This window comes from Drosophila busckii, chromosome 3L (genome assembly GCF_011750605.1).
Source record: "Drosophila busckii strain San Diego stock center, stock number 13000-0081.31 chromosome 3L, ASM1175060v1, whole genome shotgun sequence".
In the NCBI taxonomy this organism is placed as follows: domain Eukaryota; kingdom Metazoa; phylum Arthropoda; class Insecta; order Diptera; family Drosophilidae; genus Drosophila; species Drosophila busckii.
Genome location: NC_046606.1, coordinates 5,371,905 through 5,392,584, shown reverse-complemented (window position 1 = coordinate 5,392,584; position 20,680 = coordinate 5,371,905). Strand labels below are relative to the sequence as shown.

Genomic DNA, 20,680 nt, shown 5'->3' with positions numbered 1-20,680 from the left:
GAAAGCTTTTTTGAGTGCATTTTTTTATAACTTACTATACTTTTTTTTTAATGCAATTGCACATTTACACGTACGCAGCGTTTAATGATAAGAACAAATTGCAGTAACAACAATAGAGGCAAGCTTTAGTTATTAACAAATGCGCAACGGTAAACAAACTAAAGACAAGTTAACTTAAGCTAAGACAGCACTAAACCCAAGTCACGTTTTGGGGATATGCACACATACATACATATAATAAAAAATACATACATGAGCACTTATCAATGTTAACATCTTCATTTGACATTCAACAAGAGAAATATGTGAGTGTGTGTGTGTAACAATTGCTTACCTGCAAAGAAAAATGAAGAAAAAAATATTAATAAATATTGAAAAGAATTTAAATGAGTTGCTTGGCATTTTATAAATTTTTAAACAACTATTTATATTATGAATTTTTTTACAATATATAACAAAAGCCTAAACAACAATTTAGTGGCGTAAATTAAACACCCACATCTGGCCTGACCACCCACAGCGACGAAATGCAGCCGCTCCTGTATGAAATTTACATTTACCAAATAAATGCATAAACAATTGCCCCACAGTCCGCTGCTGCCGCTTGGCAAAGCTGGGGTGCCACCCCCTGGCGCGCAGCTGCAGCTTTCCCCCACCAGCGAGCGAGCGAAAGAGAGCGCGCTAGTGAGGCTGCACTGCCTTTAAAAGGTCATTTTTGCAATTTCCACTATTAATTTAAATAAAACAAGTGGACAGGCTAAAGTTGGGCGCCACCAACATTTAAATACAAAACTTTGACAGTGCGCTCGTCGGCGCGACTTTGTATGGCGCGTCAGCACGTCCATCCCGCTGTCTACATTGAAAAAATTGAAATGTAAATTATTCCTAGCTATTTATCCGATCGTTGAAGTTCACAATCGTCGAAAAATGACTAGGCAATTTTTTTGTTTATTTCAGATTTAAAAGATTTTTGTACTGCCTTATTGTTTTTTTTTCGATATGCGGGGGAAGGGGAGGGAAATAAAAAAAAATAAATAAAGCGTAGTGTCCTGGATATAGGAGCAGCCACAATACCAAATTTTGGTTGCTCAGATCTTTAGTTGCTGAGGAACCGCACTCATCACGACGGACGACGGACATGGCTGAATCGACTCAATCGTCGAGCTGATCAGATAATATATGCTATGGTCTGCCACGCCTCCTTCTCCCTGTTACATACATTTGAGCACTTCATAATAGCCCTTTTCCAATCTTTTTCAAAAATGTCAAAGTGTATAAAAAGCAACGACTTGAGTTTGCGCTATGAAAATAAAAACAATTGTAGCCAATAATGTGATTTTCATTGCTTGCTATTAAACAAAGCAGAGCAACTAAGACCGAAACGTAAGCGATTCCTCTAAATTTCAGTTAGTTGCAGCTGGTAACGCCTACAAATTGCATGCCAAGTTAAAAACTAACACGCGTCTATAATAAAAGGCCAACTGAGCTGGGGTAGGCTGACACTGAAATGTTGCTCAGTAGTCATAAAGGGTTAAAGCGGAAGTATGAGTTACTGCTTTTAACCTTCAGCTGCACTCTTTAAATTGCAGCACATTTTCACTTAGTTACCAATTTTTTAGGCTATGCCTTGTGTGCTGCTTTTTTAGTATGTCGCGTTTCAAAAATTTAATCAAAGCGAATGCATTTGCAAGCACAAAGGGCTAGGACGGCTGGTCAAAAAGCAAATTTTTGGCACAGGTCAGCCGCCCATTTGTCAATTGGCGCTTTTAGTCTAATAAGCCAAATGAGCGCAAAAAAGTAGCAACGTAATTTTATAAATTTATAAATTTTTATATGTAGTGCACACTTGTCGTAGGTCTATAGCTTATCAATTGATAGCGCGTATTTCAAGCTTTCAAGCTGCGCAGCGACTAAAAAATAGCTTAGTGCGCAAATTAATTAAATTCTCATTGCGATAGGGCAAGAAATTTACAAATTTACATCTACAAATAAATTAAGCGTCGTCATCAAATCGATTTACTATTTAAACAATTCGTGGCCCAGACACAGCGAGAGCAAAGCAGATAGCGTCAGTAAAATGTGTGAAAAACAAATGCAAAGTATAGAGACTACGCAAACATATGTTGTAACAATTGTATAGATATATAGCTTATATATAGTTTAGAGCCTTGATCACGCACCTGAGCTGGTTGGTGGGTTGCGCGCTTTGAGGCTGTTTAAATGATTTTGATGCTCATTGGCTATAACAGCAGCAGCTACAGCATTTGCCACATGTTGCACTGAGGACACATTGCTGCTGCTGTTGCTGTTACTATTGTTGCTGCTGCTGCTGCTGCTGTTGTTGCTGGCAGCCGCTGCCGCCGCCGCCGCAGCATTGGCAGCGCCTTGACTATCCATAAAACTCTGACGCTGATGATAATGCGGGTTGTCCTGATAGATGCGCTGGTAGCCAAGCGTTGGCAGCGTCCATGAGTTGTTGGTTTTGTAGTGGAAGTTGCCGGTGCCAAAGATGGAATGAGTGTTGGTGTTGTTGTTGCTGCTGCTGCTGTTGCTGGCAGCTGCTGCTGCCGCTGCTGCGGATAAATTGTGTGCAAGCTGCGCTGCATGATGTTGCTGCTGCTGTTGTTGCTGCTGTTGATGCATATGTTGCTGCTGTGCTTGTTGCTGTTGCTGCGCATGCATGTGCTGCTGATGTTGATGATGTTGCTGCTGCTGTGCATGTTGTTGTGCGTGATGTGAGTGTTGCTGCTGCTGCTGCAATTGCTGTTGTGCAGCTACATGTTGCTGATGTGCATGCTGCTGCTGCAGATGCTGCTGCTGTGCATGCTGCTGCTGCTGCTGTTGCTGATGATGATGATGCAGCGCTGCAGTTTGTTGCTGCTGCTGCTGTTGTTGTTGTTGCTGTTGCAAGCTCCAGCTGTTGGCTGTTGGTGCTGGCGTAGCAGAGCCGCTGCTTTTGGCTGAATCATTGCTGCTAACGCTGCTGCGATGATTATCATGTGATCCAGTCAAGCTGCCATCATTGCCGCTGTCGCTGTTGGCGCCGCCACCGCCGCCGCCGCCACCGCTGCTGTTGTTGCCATTGCTGCTGCTGCCACTGCTGCTGCTGCTGCTGGCGCTGCTGTTGTTGTTATTGCTGCTGTTGCTAGCATTGCTGCTGCTGTTGTTGTTGGCTGCGGCGGCAGCAGCAACTTGCGAATTGAGCTGCTGAAAATATTGCGACAAAGTTGCATTCGCATGCTCCTGGGCAAAGAAGCTGGCGCAAGAATTCGTATCCGAAGACATGACTAACGTTTTTCAACACTGTTTAGCACACACTAAAAATGTTGCTGCAGATTTATTTGCTTTGTTGCTTTTGAGTTTAAGTAACTTCGGGCTTATATTTGAACAATTGATTGATTGCGCCGCTTGCGTAACTTGTGCGCATTTTTTAATGCACTTTGCAACACTGTTCAGTTCAATATTTAGTATTCTGTTGTGCGCTTTGAATAGCAATGGAAAAGTTACAGTTACAGTCAGTTTAGTGTTTTTTAAGTGATGACGTTGATAAAAACAAAAACAAACTTTTGCTTTGCTAACTGATAATGGCAATGATAATGAATCGTGATCATGAGCATGATAATGCTTAGTGCAGTCTACAACTATTTTTTTTTATAATGCTTGAATGTGAGTGCAGTTATCATATATATATAGGTGAGCGTAGGCATAAGAAAAGGCATTGTTTATGTATATTTAAATTCTTTGTAGATTTTGCAACGACAACAACAAAATTTGTGTCTTGGCTCCAATTAAATTCATTTAAAGAGTCATAAATTCTTAGCTATCAAATCAATGATATATCAATTTTATCGCTGCCAATACCTTTTCTTATTCGTTAATGCTTAAAAATGTCAAACAAAAAAAAAACAAGTAAACTGTTGTTAATTTGTATCCGTAACTTTGGCGTCGCTGCTTTGTTTAATAATATATTGTCACACACACACACACACACACACATGTATAGAAAATAAAATAATTGCTCAATTGTTTTAAAAAACACTTGAGCTAAACGTTTAATTATTTTGTAGTTTTTTTTAGAGCGCACTCAATAATTTTTAAACGCAGTTTGTAATTGCTTTTAACTAAATTGTCGCATATATTTTGTGTATAGTTTGAAAACAATTTATTTAATATTTTATTTAAAGTCACACGCGCAGTTTGCCAAACGACGAAGAGAACGCGATGCAAGCGAATGCCGGGCGAGCTGCGTTTGGCGATTCTCAAAGGCGCTGGCAGCGATAACAGCGTCGCTGCTGCAGTCAGCGCAAGCAGCGCAGCCCTTAAACCACACACACACACACGAACACATGCGCTCACTCGCTCAGGTAATTTCCAGTCAAAATAAGAAAAGCATCAAAGCTTTGGGGTTGACTGGCAAACAGTTGCTGGACGCTCTCTCAGTTAAGATCGCATTATTACAAATATAAATAGCTCACACATACATTGATAATCACATATATATACAAATGCATAAAATAAATGCAAGCAGCGCTGCTGCTTTGTTGTAGCTTTTGCCGAACTAAAAAAAAAATTGCTCGTTAGCAGTTTGACGGCGACGCTGACGCTGACGCTGGCAGCGGCTACAAAGTCACGCGGATTTCAGTATGACCCAAAGCGCAACGTCTAGCAACGTTCTAAGCACGTGTTGTGAACACACCGGGCATACAAAAACTCACACACACACATGCACACACAAATGCGCGCTAAGCCAGCTGAGACTGAGAGCGAGAGCGAGAGCGAGAGAGCGACACGTTACTTGAACATTTGGCATACTTTGAGCTCTAGCGTTGACTACAAAAATTCAGTTTCAGCCTCACAGTTAAATTTACACTCGCTCTCTCTCTCTCTCTCACACAGTTAGTCCTCCAACTACCTATTAGCACCTGCTCTTGCTCTTGCGTTTCCTTTGGCAACTGTCACAAAGTATTATTGACAAGTGTGGCTTGCGGCAAGCAAAAATTAATTGGCTTGCCACACGTGACGTATGCGTAATATAATGAAAATGTTGCAAACTTTTTACTCAACTAACTTGCTGGCAAATCAATAAGTTGCACTTTGCTGGCAATTAGAGTTTGTATATAATTTAATAAGCGCAGCAAATTCATTGGCATAAAATTATTAAACGCTTTGCGTTTTATTTATTTCTAAGCACCACGTTGCTCTAAATGTGGCTGCTCCAAAATTCACGTGCATTTTAATTTTAATACACTAAGCTTATTAATATGTCGTTGTTATTATTTTTAAAACAAACTGCAAGCAGTTTACACATAAATAAACACGAGAGCGGTATTAAAAATATAAATCGCGCATACGCCCCGTGCGGCGCTGTCTATTTTTGAAACGAAAGCACGAAGCAGTAGCAACAAGTCAACGTCGTTTGCATTCGGCTGTAAACAAGCATGAGCATGTGTATTCCTGTCTGCCAATTGAAAGCATCCAACCGGAAAGGATTCCGCTGCGTTCACTGTCATTCGTGCAATGGGCACGCACCAATCAGAGCAACAGGCATTTAAATGATGAATAGAGCGAGAGAGGGGGGGTTGGTATTTAGGAAGACGCAGCAGGCGACGTCGCTGTTGATGTAGACATCAGCAGCAGCAGCAGCTGCGACGTTGTCGTCGTCGTCAGGTTTTATTTTCTATTTGTTTTGCTGTCAGTTGTTGTTGTCTTATCACGTTTTGCTACCACGTGCGCCGGCCCCCAGCTCGCATGTGTGTGTGTGTGTATCGCTTTTGATTGTGCATACATTGATAGAGCGACGTTGGCGCTTTGGGACTGCAATGAATGAGCTGAGAGCGCAGCGCCGACTGCTCTCAGCAGCAGCAGCAGCAAGAGCTTTAGTGTATGACGTTTTATAAATAGCAAATTGAAGCCATTACAGTGAAATACACACACACACAAGCGCGCACGTGTATGTGTGTGTGCGTACTTAGCGCTCAGGCAGCCTCATCAATGAGTGTGATTCACATGCATACTCAGCTTAAGAATTGCGGAGAGCGTAGCATGAATTTGCTAAGCTACAAATTATATTTATATATTTTATTTTTATTTATTTTATTTTAAACTTGTAATATAATTATGTATACTTAACAAGAAAAACATCAAAATGCTTAATTTTAAATTTATTTCATATAGTTATTAATTACTTATTTATATTTTAGTATATTTATTTATTAGTAATTTTTATTAATAAACAAATATATTTTTATATTTGCAGCAATTCTAGCTATAAAGGGTATTTCAAAGTCGACTATGCTAACTTGTTGTACGCTGTTGCTTTTAAGGAAAACTCAAAGTAAAGCATTGCTGCAAATATAGAAACGGAAAGTTTCAGTGGCGTTCCTTAACCCTTAAACCCGCTAGCTAAACAAATTAATTGTTTGACTATTGCTATTGTGCTATGTTTATTATTTATAGTTGAATTGGATGCTACAATTAAATACATATATATATATCTATATCTACGTTATTTCAGCTTAGCTTAGCAGCTCGTAAATTGCAATTTCTAGCTTAGCTAATTGCTTAGGAAAAATACAATGCAAAAGTTCCAATAACTAATTATATTAAATTAAAAAAAAAATTAGCTAGTTGACCTAAATAAAACTGACAGCTATATTAACATATATTAGCAACAGGTTTGAAAGGCTGCGCTATTATTTATTTAGTTATTTATTTATGCCGCCAAACAAACTTGTAATCCTTAAATTCGATTTAAATGCAATTTTGTTAACATTTTAGTTGTTATAACTTGCTTAAAAATATTTTTTTAATTACACTATTATTTATCAGCTTTATAACTGCAATTGTAATTTGACTTAAGCTTTAAAATCTATTGCCAAATTGCTTTCTTAACAATTAAAGCCATAAATTATTGAAAGCACCGTTATGCTGACACGTGCCATTTAGCATAGCTAAATATTCCCCAAATATATATATATATATATATATATAGAAACAAAACGCTATTAATATATGACGCGCTAAAAACAAGTTGACACTCGAAATATGTTTAACATTAAATTTATCAACAACTGGTTGTTCAAAAAAAACAATCGAATTGCAGAAATAGAAATATTATAGAATATAGACGCTGACGTCTGAAGACAGCATGCGAAATGAAATAATTTAAACTTTTGAAACTGCACAACTGATTAAATTAAACTAATGGCAAAAGTTGGTCAAAATACAAAATGAACACGTTTATTGCTTTGGCTGCTGGCAAAGCAGAAAGCAAAAAAACAATGCAGTGAAGAAAAATGCAAACAAACAATAATAAAATAAAAAACGCGAAAGGAAAACAAGCAAAGCTAAAGGCAAATGCTGCTGCTGCTGCTGCTGTCGATGTTGCTAGCGACACACTGCGCCAACATGTGACTGCTGCTGCTTCCCCCCAACAGCCATAGAATGTGACTCTGCCCTGTCGCTCGCTGTGTGCGAAACAGAAGGTGGAAGCAGAAGCAAACGAAAAAATATATAAAACGGTAAAGCAAAAATTTCAATCATTGCAAATTGTTGTCATAGGCAACGAAAATTGAAATTAATTGTAATGTGCGCATAAATTTCGTTGAGACTATGAGTGGGGGAGGGGGGCGGGGGGTCATGCCGGTGAAGCGTAGAGCACGTGTTGCAGCCAGCTGCCGCAAGGGGCGTTTCGAGCGGGGGTGAAACACAACACGCCAGACAAGTTGCCTACAACGCGAGAAAATAAACAGCAGAGAGAAAAATACGGTAAACAGCAAGTGAGCGAGATAGCAATAGCTGCAAAGCTTTTGACAAGCTTCAGATGTGTTGCGCGCACTAAACGCTAGAGAGCGCTGCGCACTATTTGTATGCGCAGTGTTGCTGAGGCGCTGTTTTTAGTAGCAAATAGTAGTAGCACCTAAAGTAGCAGACAAAAGTACTCAAAGCTGCATAAAAAGGCACAAATATTTAATAAACTAAACTGCAGACATTAAACTAACAACTTGCTACACTTTATTTTTCTTATCTATTTATTAAAATTTGTTGCTTTGTTTTTTATCTCCCTGCTGTCGGCATTGTATTTTAATTAAACGAATTTGTCAATTTGATTGATTAGCGCGCACATACCAAATGACATTCCCTTAAGCACATAAGTATGTAGAATAAAAATTAATGAAATAAAAAGATTGTACGCTAGCATGGCAGCCAACAATTTTTATAGCCAGATTATAAAAACTAAATTATCAGTAAAATTATAGTGCACACACACATATAGCATATATATATATATATATTTGCTGCTTGCAGCTACAAAGTACAATTCATTCAAATTGGAATTGGAGTGCAAACATTTTTGGCAACTAGCAGCAACTGTCGCTGTCTCTTTCTTATGTTCGCTGGGCTGCATAAAAATAAAAACAAATTGTTTTCATTCACAAAAATTTGATACAAATTGCTACGCTAAGTAGCTTACAGTTTGTTGTTCAAGTAGTTTCAGCTTATTTGAGTTATATCCCCATCTAACTGGTATTAATGGCATTATTTATGTGCCAAACTGTCAAACGCTTTTGTATGCCACGTAACTGACGGACAAATTCATTGTGTAGTACGCTTAGAATTCAAAACAATTACGAAACGCTCGCTCTCAATCAGCGAAATTGTAGCAACAATATTTTGAGTATGAGCTCAAGCTTAATAGAATTTTGTGATAGATAGAAACAAACTTTAGCTAAAAGTGAAAAATTTTGTATAAATTCCACAAATATTCATTTATTTTAAGTACGTATATGCGTATAATAACTTAAGTTTTTCCATATATCACTTGTCACTTGACAGTTTCTAGAAATGAAAGCGGCAAAAAATCAAAGACGCGTGTTGTGTTTCAATTTGCATGTACTTAAAATATTTTAAATAACAACAAAATTTTCATATATATATATGGTGTATATGTTAAAGGCTTTTAGCTGTGTTTTTTTTTATAATTTAGTGAGTGTGTAGCTCTTTTTTAATTTATTTCCGTTCTCAATGAAAAATTTAAATGATGTAACTAGAATTTTTTTCTATTATATTTTTGTTGCTCTCTAATTGCCGCAGCGGCGCATTCGCATGTGAAACTACTTGAAACTAGTAATTTTGTATGGTTTATGAATACACACGCACACACACACACACACAGACATAGACAGTGTGCTACCCTTGCTCTTGAGCTGTGCGCCCCTCCCTTAGCTAATGTTGCGACTGTTGCTGATGTGTGTCGCTGACTGGCGTTAATTGAGCTGTTTATTGTCATTGTTGTTGTTGTAGTTGTTGTTGCCGCTGAGTGTTAATTAAGTAAATGCTCTTTGCTTAGCTTACAAGCTCATAGTGCAAGTTTACAGCTGATCTAAAGTCTAAAGCGAATTTATATGACAAATGCAAGCAAAAGTTTCAAAATAACAAATTGCAATTGATAAATTATGTGCACTTAGCAAATTGCTTAAGAGCTTAGACATAAGTCTAAATTAAGTTTATGCTACACACACACATAAAAATATATCATACTCACCCATACACATTTGCTTATATATTATGCATTTTATCTTAGACTAGACACTCTCAGTTTATTTGCTTGTGCACTCACCTGCAATGAAAAGAAACGAAAATGAAATGAATTACAGCAGTTCAAGCATAACTTATGTATGTGTGTGGCAATTAAAAATTACATCAAATTTTGTGCATCTTGTGATCAAAGTCATTTTTGGTCAAGTTTTTGGCAACAAAAGCCAACGAAATTCATTAAGCAATAACACAACTTTGGCAAGTTGGGACAGCAAATCATTTTGCGAAAATGTTTTTGCTGCTTGCCAAAATGTTCAACAGCTTAGCAGCAGAAAATGCGGTTTATTTTTAATTTTTCATGTGCATAAAGTTGAATTTATTAAGCCTTTAAAAAAAAAACAATATTGTTGCTTATTTTTTGATTGTAATAAACTTACGTTGACACTGACACTTACAAAGGCCAACAGCAGCGAAAAAAAAAGGAACTAAACAAAAGCCAAATGCAATTTTTATTGATTTAGCTGTGGCCTTATTTGTTACTAGTGGGCGTGGGTGGGGGGTGCACTAAAATGAGTTTATTGGCTCATTAAGTGTGCAAACATTTGGCATTTAGCATTTGGGCAGGTGGCTGCCAAGATCTATAGCTCCCTCTCTATCACTCATACGCGCAGTGTGCAACGCATTACGCATACGCTACGGTACGGAATTTTTATAGCCGTTGCAGTAATGATGGATAGCTGGCATCAAAGCCAATATATGCGTTGGAAAATATTTTCTATGTCTGCCTGGCCAACAATTGAAGCAGCAACAATTCGTACAGGTGCTGCTATTTTTAAACTTAAAAGCATTTGCAATACAAAAATAAATAATATTTTGAAAACGTTTAGCAAATTCTTTCTACAACTCATGTAGACATATAAATGTTTGCTATACAAAAAGTTTAGACTAAAGACGAAATTTCAATTAAATGTCATTCAATTTCAATCGCAAACACATTGCGGGCTGCTTAATAGTTTTCCAACTTTGCCTTGGCATTATGACAATCGAGCAGCATTTTCATTAAGAACAATAAAAAAATGTAGCGCTGAGTTGAGCTGCTACTCAACTGCTTAATTAACGTGTTTTTTTATAGCATTCATCATTTTTCATTTTCAAAATTTTTTCTTGCCACCACCCACAAGTGACAGCCGCCCGCATTTTGTTAGCACTTTCCGGCAACAAACCGCAACTTAATTGAAATGAGTAGCCGAAGAAATAAAAAAAAAATTAATGAAGCTGCCAGCGCATTGAGGTGCGGGCTGGGCTGAAACCGCTAGCTTAATTTTTTTTGCATTTTATTTTATTCATTTCTTGCATTTCCTTGATTCTCTTTACGCTTTAGCATTGTCGTAGTTTTTGCTGCTTAAGTGTTTTTTTATTTGCCTCCTCCTCCCCCACAGCTAATGACAGCAAACTGCATCGACAACTAACGCTCGACGTTGAAAGCATCAAATGCAAAGTGTTTGCAATTTCTTTGCCCCACTCAAATGTTGCACACACTTTAGACGCTTTTATTAGCCGATCTATTTTTATAGAGTAATTGCAATATTAAGCGTAGAATTTTTTAAATTAAAAGGCAACACTTGAAGCTTGCCTAGCACATTTATTTATGTTTAGGCTTAAGTAAAGCAAAGCTTAATGCAAGCTAAGATTAATGCGTTGTTTGCTTTAAGTTTTAAGTTTAAGTCGTTTGCTATTGTTGTTGGCATAAATTAATGCATGGTCTCAGTAGCAGTCTCTGCTGCCGCGAGCACTTGCCACACTTGTGTGTGTGTGTGTGTGTGTTAATTGAATAAAAAGTGTAGCAAATGCGTAGGGCGCTGGGGGAGGCACAAAGATATACAAACTATGAGAATAGTTGAGCACGCTTTTGGCTTTCAAGTGCTGCTCGTTGCTGTCGTTGGCTACAACCTCGAGCAAGCAACACAGCAACAGCAACAGCCACAGCAACAAGATGATGATGATGAACAAGAAGAAGAAGCAGCAGCAAATCGCGCTCATCTTATGCATTGAAGCTCTTGCTGCTTGCCGTGTGTATCTAATAAACACAAATTGACTAACGATTTAAACTAAATGAAAGGCAATAAAGAGAGTGAAACCAACTGAGCTGCATATATAAAGTTGTCTCTTTAAAGCAAACATTTATAACAATTAATAAATATTTAAGTTCAACGCTGTCTATAGCTATGAACACTAACTATGAATTCCACAGCAATTGCAAATCGTTTTATTGGCTTATCAGCAAAGACGTCGTCATTATTTACAGCTAGCAATGCTTAGCTCAGGGCTGCTATATATATATGTATATATATGTGTGTATATAGCTACGCAGGTAGCGTGTTATTTACAGTCCATGGTGTTGGGGGGGGGGCTTAGTGTGAATAGAATGACAAGCAAAAATGACCCCAATAAATTACAAAAACACCCGCCACCCACTACAGCTAGAGTAGCTATTACAGTTAGTTAAATTTGTTAAAATATTTGTTTATTTATGTGTGTGCAGCAATGTTTAATGTTTAATATTTTAAAATATGTTGGCACTTCTACTTTCTATAATAATACGCCACACTCAATGCCCATATATATATATCTAGCTATATATGTATAAGCTTGCGTTTTCATTTGCAAACTTATTGGCGGTATGCCAGGCAAGCTCTCCTGTTATTGTATATGACAGCCCATAGCTATATATATATACACATGTGTATATAGTGTATATATATGTCATATCGCTGCTGAGATTCTAATCAAGACAATAAAAATAAATACTAGACACTGAAATATTTTATTGCATGCTTTGCCCATACAATATATAGCTATATATAACTGATGTATGCTTAATATTGTGTAAATTCTGTGGCTCATAAATTAAATACGTATTCAAAAATTTTATTTGTAGTCGTTATGCTTAATTTTTATGGCAGCTTTATTGTTCAGATGCCTGACATATATTTCTAGTAAATCGAAAAGCAAAAAATAAACTTGGAATGCAGCAACTGTTTGAAATTTTAACAGTTTACGCTGCGCATACTTAATAGTTATAAAGCATAGCATACTTCTTAGAGCGTTAGCTTCACGCTCAAGCTGCAATTCAAACTTTGGCACAGAATAAATTTAATCCCATTTGTTAAATGGCAGCAATATAAATTCTCTCGCTCTAGCGGAGCATTTGTGGTCGGTCGGTTGGTCGGTTGGTCGGTCGGTCATATATAACGCAGTGTTTGACTAGCTTATCAACGACCTTGGGCAAGGCAGCAGTAGCAGCAGCATTTGATGGCTGCTTGGGTGGGGCAGCTCGCAGACAGCAGCCGTTGCACGCCACAGTGAGCAGCGGCATATGCACATGACTCGAGTGACGCTGCCGCTGGGTTAATTGTAAATTGTTGCTATGGCTGCAGCTGTGATTGCTGCTGTGGGTTGAGGCGAAATGTCAATGAGCCAAACCCAAAAATAAAAGCGGCAACGCGCAAAGCAAAAATCAAAAAACAAAAGGCGGCTATACCAATAGCGTTAACCAGGCTAACGCGTGTGTGGAAAAATACCAAAGCAAAGCCAAAAGCAAAAGTGAGAAAGCGCAAATACAAAAATTTACACACAACAAAAATTATGAGAAATGAATGACGTCCAAATGTGCCTGAAGGTTAAGACAAATGGCGCGAGCAAGAGAGAGCAAGAGCGAGTGAGTGAGCGAGATAGAGCTTAAAGCAAGACTAAATTGGAAGCTACACTTGGCAAAAGTTTTGGAACACTAATTGAAGTAGACTAATGTGTAATTAGAAAAGTTGCGTCGGCAAATAAATTAGCTCGCAAGCTTAGCGAATGTTCACTGTACTCTGCTGAGTCATAATTTTGCACAGCCTACAATTGAAGCAAAACGCTGACTGCAGGAGCTTGAGTGCTGAGTGCATGACACGCCCACAACTCAAGGTAGGCGGCGCAGCAAAAAAAAAAAAAGGAGATTGTGTCTTTGTTGCTGCTTTTCGTTTTTTTTTTTTTTTGCGCTTTGTATAGTTTTGTGCATTGGTTTTGGCTTTAGGCCAAGGCGTCTGCCATCTTGATAAAGTGTTAGCCAAAAAATGTACGCCACATTAGTGGCAGACAACGATTGGCAACTAGCGCTGCTATGCAAACACACACACACACACATACACACACATACGCTTACTTTAAGAAATAGAAATGTCATTTAACAAAAACGAGCACAAAACAAAATCAACAAGAAAATTGCGGCATACAAAATGTCAAACACTAATTGCAAATAGCTAAAAATTTCAAATTAAATGCGCTGCGCTGCGCTGCTTTGTTTTGCTTTAAAATGTTCTTTAATTTTATAGTAGTTGCTAGTTGGATAAAAATTATAAACCACTTTGTCTGCGCTCATAAACTAATGCACATTTGATGCGCTCACACACACACACACATGCGTGTGGGCTAATGACAGTTTGACAGAATTGATATATGACACAAATGCTCAGCTCAGTCCGAGGAAACTCTAGGGAATTGTTGTTGCTATAAACTAAACAGTGTGCGCACTTACAGGTAAATAAATTGTTTTTGCAGAAATCAATAAACTTATTGTATATCATGTTTTATTAGTTAGCTAAGCCCCAAGTCACAGCTCATTTATCAATTCAACTTGGTTGATGGGCGAGTAAATTAGATTAGATCGAATTAAGTTAAGCATTTGACTTTAGTTTTAGCCAATTGATTTACAGCGCGCTCCAAGGCTCAATAAATGTTTTAGTTTTAACTTTAGTTTATTCTTTGCTTAATAAATATGTTAAAATTCCAACTAATTTTCACTTTTCATTTAAACTTTCAACTTTAGTTTACTACATTGCCTAATATATTTGATAAAATTCCAACTAATTTCATGCTAATGTTTCACTTTTGTCTTGCCATTTAAACTTTCAACTTTAGTTTACTGCTTTGCTCAATATATTCGATAAAATTCCAACTAAATTCAACTAATCTAAAGCCCACTTGTAGACTATGTGATTGCTAGCAAGTTTATATTATCATTAGCCTCAGTTTTATTGATTTCCTGTTGCTTCATATTTCATTTAAACAATAAATTCATTTGTTGCTTGCGCTCTCTGCATTTGTTTACAAACACAAGCATAGCATAATATACAATTAAATGCTGTTACTAGCCAGCGAGCAAGTAAAGATAAAAATAATACACACAATATATACAAAATTTTTTGATTTATGTGCAATTTTTTCGCCAACTTTTTTTCGCTATCACACGCATTAGCGCGATATGACAAATGTCTGCACAAATAAACAAACGATATGTTAAGCAAAATCCACCACGCGTAAGTTCTAAGAACAATAAACTTAACTGAAGTAGGGCAGCCCCTGAGCTTAGCCGTTATCAGTTCAATAAGCCAACAAAAAAAAAATGTACGCAACATGCGATTTCAGTCGCAATTTTAATTACCAAATTTATTTTTGCAAACTTTTATCATTGCAAAAAGTAGCGGTAAGCATAGAAATTGATTAGCGCACTTAGCCTTGGCAAGTTTTTTGGTAGCGATTAAAATTGCAAACTATTTGAAAATTAAAAAAAAAACAATCAATGACTGCGTCAGCAAAGCAAATCAAATGATTCAGTTGTACGCTCAATATATATACAAAATATTTGGCAAGTGCAAAACAAAAACTAAAACATTTTTGAATTTTTAAAGGTAAATTTCTGTTTAAGATTTTAAAACCACAACGACAAATCTCAGCTGAATTGCAATTGCTTTTAGCTTTAGCGCAAATTGCTTTTAGTTGTAGTTGCAAATACATATTTGTTTAAATATAAAGTTTGTATATATATGGGCGCATCTGTTGTTTGCGTCAGCGCAGATTATGTTGATTATGTGCCTGTTGATTTAACATTTAGACCTGCGGCGCAGCATTATCTTGATGTATAACTGACAAATTTGTAGCTGGAACAAATTGTTAGCTAATTTATTGAGCGCTTGTAATTGTAATGAATTCATCAGCTGCTGAATGCTGCGCTACACTGCGTATACGTATTGTATATATGCTGCTGAGCAGCCTTGAGTGATTGTGCTGTCTTTTGTTAATACAAAGTGCTTGCTTGCTTGGGGGGCGTATGAGTAATATTTACATACGCATACGCACAGTATGCCGCTAACTCTTACGTCGCAGCTCAAGTTTCATCATCCAAAGCAAACGTTGCCGTGTCTGTGTGTGTGTGTTTTGCACTAATTAAACGTAATACTTGCTAACTAAAAATTTGCACAAACAAACAGCGAAACACACACACACACACACACACACATAAAATTAAATGCTAAACAAATTGTGAGCTTGCAATTTTTTTTGTGGCCTGTTAAACTAAAACTCGTGATAACATAAAAAATATATACAACGTATATATATAATTTTTTTGTTTAAACTAGTTCGCAAATGGAAACAAGTTGCTGCTAAGTTGCTTAATAATTTAAGCACGCGCTGCAAATCACACACAATTTGTGTGGGTGGAGGCCAGGGGGTGGCGCGCTGTGGGGTTGCGACATAAGTTCATATTGGCTGCCATATGTGTGTGTGTGTGTGTGTGTGTTATTTTACGTTAGCTTGGCTTAAGACGCTTAAAGTTGACTTACATTTTGCAGTGAGACAAAAGCCAAGTTAGCTAAAAGTATCTGTGTGTATTTGCATGTGTGTGTGTGTGTGTGTGTGTGTATTACCGGCATGGCATAGAACAATAACAATTACAGCGAAGACAAGACGAACAAAAATAAAAACAAAAGCAGCAGCGCTAACGAGAGAGCGAGAGAGAGAGCAAAGTCGCGGCGCTCTCGGCAAACAGCTGCGCATGTCTACACTCGAGTGTAGAGTTTGTAAGCTGCTCTATATGTGTGGGTGTCCTTTTCGAACATGTCCTTCGAATTTCCGGGTTTTTGCCACTTTGACATTTGCAACCAAAGAGCGAGAACTCGAGAGAGCGCGCAATTCGCTGGGCCAAGTTGCGTTCTCCGCGTTCTCCGCGTTCTTTCGGCTTTGCTTCCTGTTTACAAGCGACCAACACACACATGTTCGTGCTCTCCAACTTTTATATATGGGTCTGTGTGTCGCTGTCCTGCCATAAAAGCGGGTTGTAATGCTGGCCACTGGAGGGGGGGCGAGTTGCGCGGCATACGTAGCGAACAAAAGCATTTTTGGCATTTTTACTTTTGCGACTGCCAAATTTTCTTTTACTCTTTCCTTAATATTATTTTTATGCGCTGCTTGTGACGTCAACATTTATTTCATTTATGGATTTTGTTATTAATGTTGCCAACTGCCAATGGTTAGTGCCGATTTGTGCCGCTGCTTCGTGACTGTTTCTCAACTTCCTGCCGCGGCGCTCAACACGCTCGCTCCATCATTTTGCCAACACAATTCACAACAACAAAATGGCCAAAAACAACAGCAAAAAATAACGTTGCCTGCTTACAGGCGCTGCCGCCAGCCAAACACAGGTTTATATGTGTGTGTGTGTGTGTGTGCTGCATGTCTCTGGCTTAGTTTGGATTTAAGGCATAACTATAACGCATACATATATATATATATTGTGTGTGTATGTGTGTGTGTGTGCTACACGCTTTGTGGTATTTAACCTTAATTTGATTTTTTTTGCAAACAATACGTTTTTGCATACCCTGCAATTCTAATAAACAAATATGCACAACTAACAGTTAATCAACTATATAAAAACAGTTAGCAAATATTTAAATATGCATATAAATTATAAGCAAGACACTTAAGTATAATTAAGCCAAAGAAAATATTTAAATTAGCTTAGAAAAATAAATACAAAATTATATATAGCATATAATATCTCGGAGTCGCGCACACTGCGTTTGTATATGCTACCCACTGTGCCTTAGGCTATTTGGCTTTATTTTGTATACTTTGCTTTTTTCGTTATTTCGCTTCCTCTTTTGCTTGCTCGTGCGCCTTTCGCAGGTACAAAAGGTTGCCGACTCACTACAAACGTCATTGTTGTGCTCGTCCTTGCCACACACATACACACACACATGCATTTATCTGTATGTGTGTATTGTTAAGTGCCGTATTTGAATTTCTCGTTTTGCTTTTTTTTGTTATAAGAGCTTGAGTTGCGGCATTGATTAAACAATTTCCAACTGTGCTGTGTCTTTTTTTTATGCTGCGCTACAAAAAATTATCAAAAAATTATGCGTGTTAGCAAAAATAGCAGCCCAAACAAATTGTTTGACCGCATTTTGTGCTGTGAAATGAAAGAAATGAGCATCAGCTGCGCTTTTTTCGCCATGACAAAAATTCAACAAACGAGCGCATGCAATTTTCATTTTTCTTCATCAGCTGCCACACCCCTTGACGCCCCTCAGTCACTGCACACATAGCGCACAATTAAATTTATGAAAATATTTTTCACACTTTGTCACAAACACTCGCAAATACTTTGTTTCATTTCTATATATATATACGCACGACTTAAATATAAACTTAATTGGACATGCACGGCCAAGGAACTAACATTAAAATACGAGCTATGTTATTTGTTATTAATTAAAAGCATAATTAACAATTGAATTTGCATTTGCAGCAACGCGCTAACAATATAAATGAAATTGCTGTCAATTGTTGTGCAATTAAAAAATTAAATTATGAATTTTTTGCTAATCATTGGCATTTGTCTATAGTTGTGACATAATCGGCAATCAATACTTATATTATTTATAGATTAATAGCTGCGATAATACAAAATGACGCGCATTGAATTAAGCCACAAAACATTGCTGCGAACTGTTTTGCAATTAAAAAAACTTTTAATTGAAATTATTTTTAGCAAAAGGAGAGAGTTTCATCAAAACTTTTTGCATATTGATAAATGGTTGCCAAGTGATTCTGCACCAATGTGCAAACAATACTTTTTACTAAGCAAACAAAAGCGGCGGCAGCTGCAGGACTAAGAATAATGGATACAGCTCAAGAGTAAGACAGAAGAGTTAAAAGTGCAGCGTAGTCAATGCTTGGGTTGGTATCAAAAAAAACTGCTAAGAATTTTCTGTAGTGTAAAGTGTTGTTTTAACATTTTTCAGCTACCAAATCGACACACCCTAATGCACAATTAAATGTTTAACTGTCTCGCATTTATATGTTCAAAACTGAAACACATGTTGGGGCTTGTTATAATCAATGCTTGAGATCTACACTTAAATTGAAAGTGTAACTTTTATGAGCGCATCATAAACTTTCTTCTTGCCACTTCAAATCAACTTGTCTGCAGCTCAATTATTAGATTAGAGGCTTAGAGGCGTCTAGTGTGCTGACTTTTGTAGTCTATCGAGGGCAATCTTATCTATCTATGTGTATAGTTCATGTAAGATGTTAAACAGTTGCTATAACACCTTGCACACACACACACACACAAACAAAATATAATATATGAAGAGCAGCGCTTATCAGCAACGTTTTTTTTTAATGCGGTAATCAAACGCTTGTTAACACACGCGGCGTATGCGCAACGTATGCACGATAAGCGCAGCAAATCAACAACGCACAACTTATGCTATAATAAATTAAAAGCAGCAGTCTAGGGGGGGCGGTTAGGGGGCTGCACTGTACTTTGCAATGCCCCTCAATTGCTTTTGGTTTCCGCTTATTGATTTATGAATCAAGAAGACGTGCGAAGGCGAGACATAAGAACATGTCGCATAATGTGTGGCCAAAAAGCAAACGAAAAGTGCACAAGCCACAGAGTGAAAGAGAGAGAGAGAGAGAGAGAGGGTTAGACACTCCATTATGCTGACCGATTACATATAGCACATTTTTTAATGGAATTTTCTTGTTTGCCCCGTTCTTTGGCGCTTAGTTTATTTAGGATTTATTTTTATGCTATTGATTTCTAGTTTACGCTGCCCATATTGCATTTATATATGTTGCCTTAATTTATGCAAATCGCGCTACAGTTGACTAACTGCTTAATTGCTTGAAACACTCGCGCAAATTAAATTCAAAAATAAAATTAAATGCACAACATTAAATTAAATTGAAAGACTTACAGCTTATCAATTCAATTTTATTTTAAAACTACACGCAAGTACTAGATATAGATTTTGCACTTGTGCTTAACTTTTATTATGCTTATCAGTTTATAGTATAGCCAAGCACATGGCTTTTTATCAAAAGGTAAAGCAAACGCTCAGGCTAGCAGCATTTCAAATTGATTTACGCTTAGCAGCTTGAGCAATTTCAATGTCCAGCATACGCTAAACTATTTTAAATAAAATAATAAAAGAGCCAACCAACTATTGCATACGCTTTAGTTAAGTGAAGTAAACGTTAGGCTAGCAACTTGCTCTGAGCAACTTGAGCCCACAATTTCAATTTCAGCATAAACTGAACTATTTCAAATAAAATAAAATTAGAGCCAACCAACTATTGCATACGCTTTAGTTAAGTGAAGTAAACGTTAGGCTAGCAACTTGCTCTGAGCAACTTGAGCCAACAATTTCAATTTCAGCATAAACTGAACTATTTCAAATGTAATAAAATTAGAGCCAACCAACTATTGCATACGCTTTACTAAATGAAATAAACGTCATACTAGCAATCAAAATGATTTACATTCCAACAACAATTTCAATTCCAAATTTAGTTGCACCCAACTATTCTATACACTTTCAAGCTCTTCGAACTTACCATTTATGCCGCTGATTAGTGGATAATTACCATCACGGCCGCCGATTAAGTTTTTTAAACCAGTTTCGATCAGTGTTGGGGACGATCGCTCCCTGTCGCTCATTTTTTCATAAAAATGTTGGCAATTTTGTGATTATACACGAATTGTTAAAGTTTTTTTTGTGTTTGTAAAACGATGAAAACTTTTGACTTTTGTTATAACAATTAATACGTTTTGTTGTTGGTTTGGCTTAATTGAAGTTAACTTTTAGTTTAATAACAAATCTGTTGTGGGCATAAAGCCGCGGTACAGCAATAACAATAATGATTGCTTAAATTATTAAGTAATTGCTTTGGCTATAATTTATAATAGCGGTGTTAACTTAAAAAAATGTTATTAATTATTTTGTGTCGTTTTTTGATTTATTTGCTTGGC

At 37.2% G+C, this 20,680-nt stretch overlaps 1 protein-coding gene across 6 annotated transcripts in view; it reads right to left on the bottom strand.

Moving 5' to 3' along the window:
- Window positions 1–20,444, bottom strand: part of LOC108600045 (hepatic leukemia factor) — a 30,625-nt gene extending 10,181 nt beyond the window's left edge. For 4 of the 6 annotated variants that reach the window (XM_033293840.1, XM_033293839.1, XM_033293842.1 and 1 more), the window contains exon 1: window positions 20,266–20,444. In XM_033293840.1, the coding sequence (XP_033149731.1) occupies window positions 20,266–20,368 (103 nt within the window). In that variant the 5' untranslated portion in view covers window positions 20,369–20,444. Of the gene's footprint in view, window positions 1–2,180; window positions 3,749–20,265 lie in introns of those variants that run through there. The other 2 variants (XM_017987390.2, XM_033293835.1) reach the window with 2 other exon arrangements.
- Window positions 20,445–20,680: the final 236 nt, after the last annotated feature.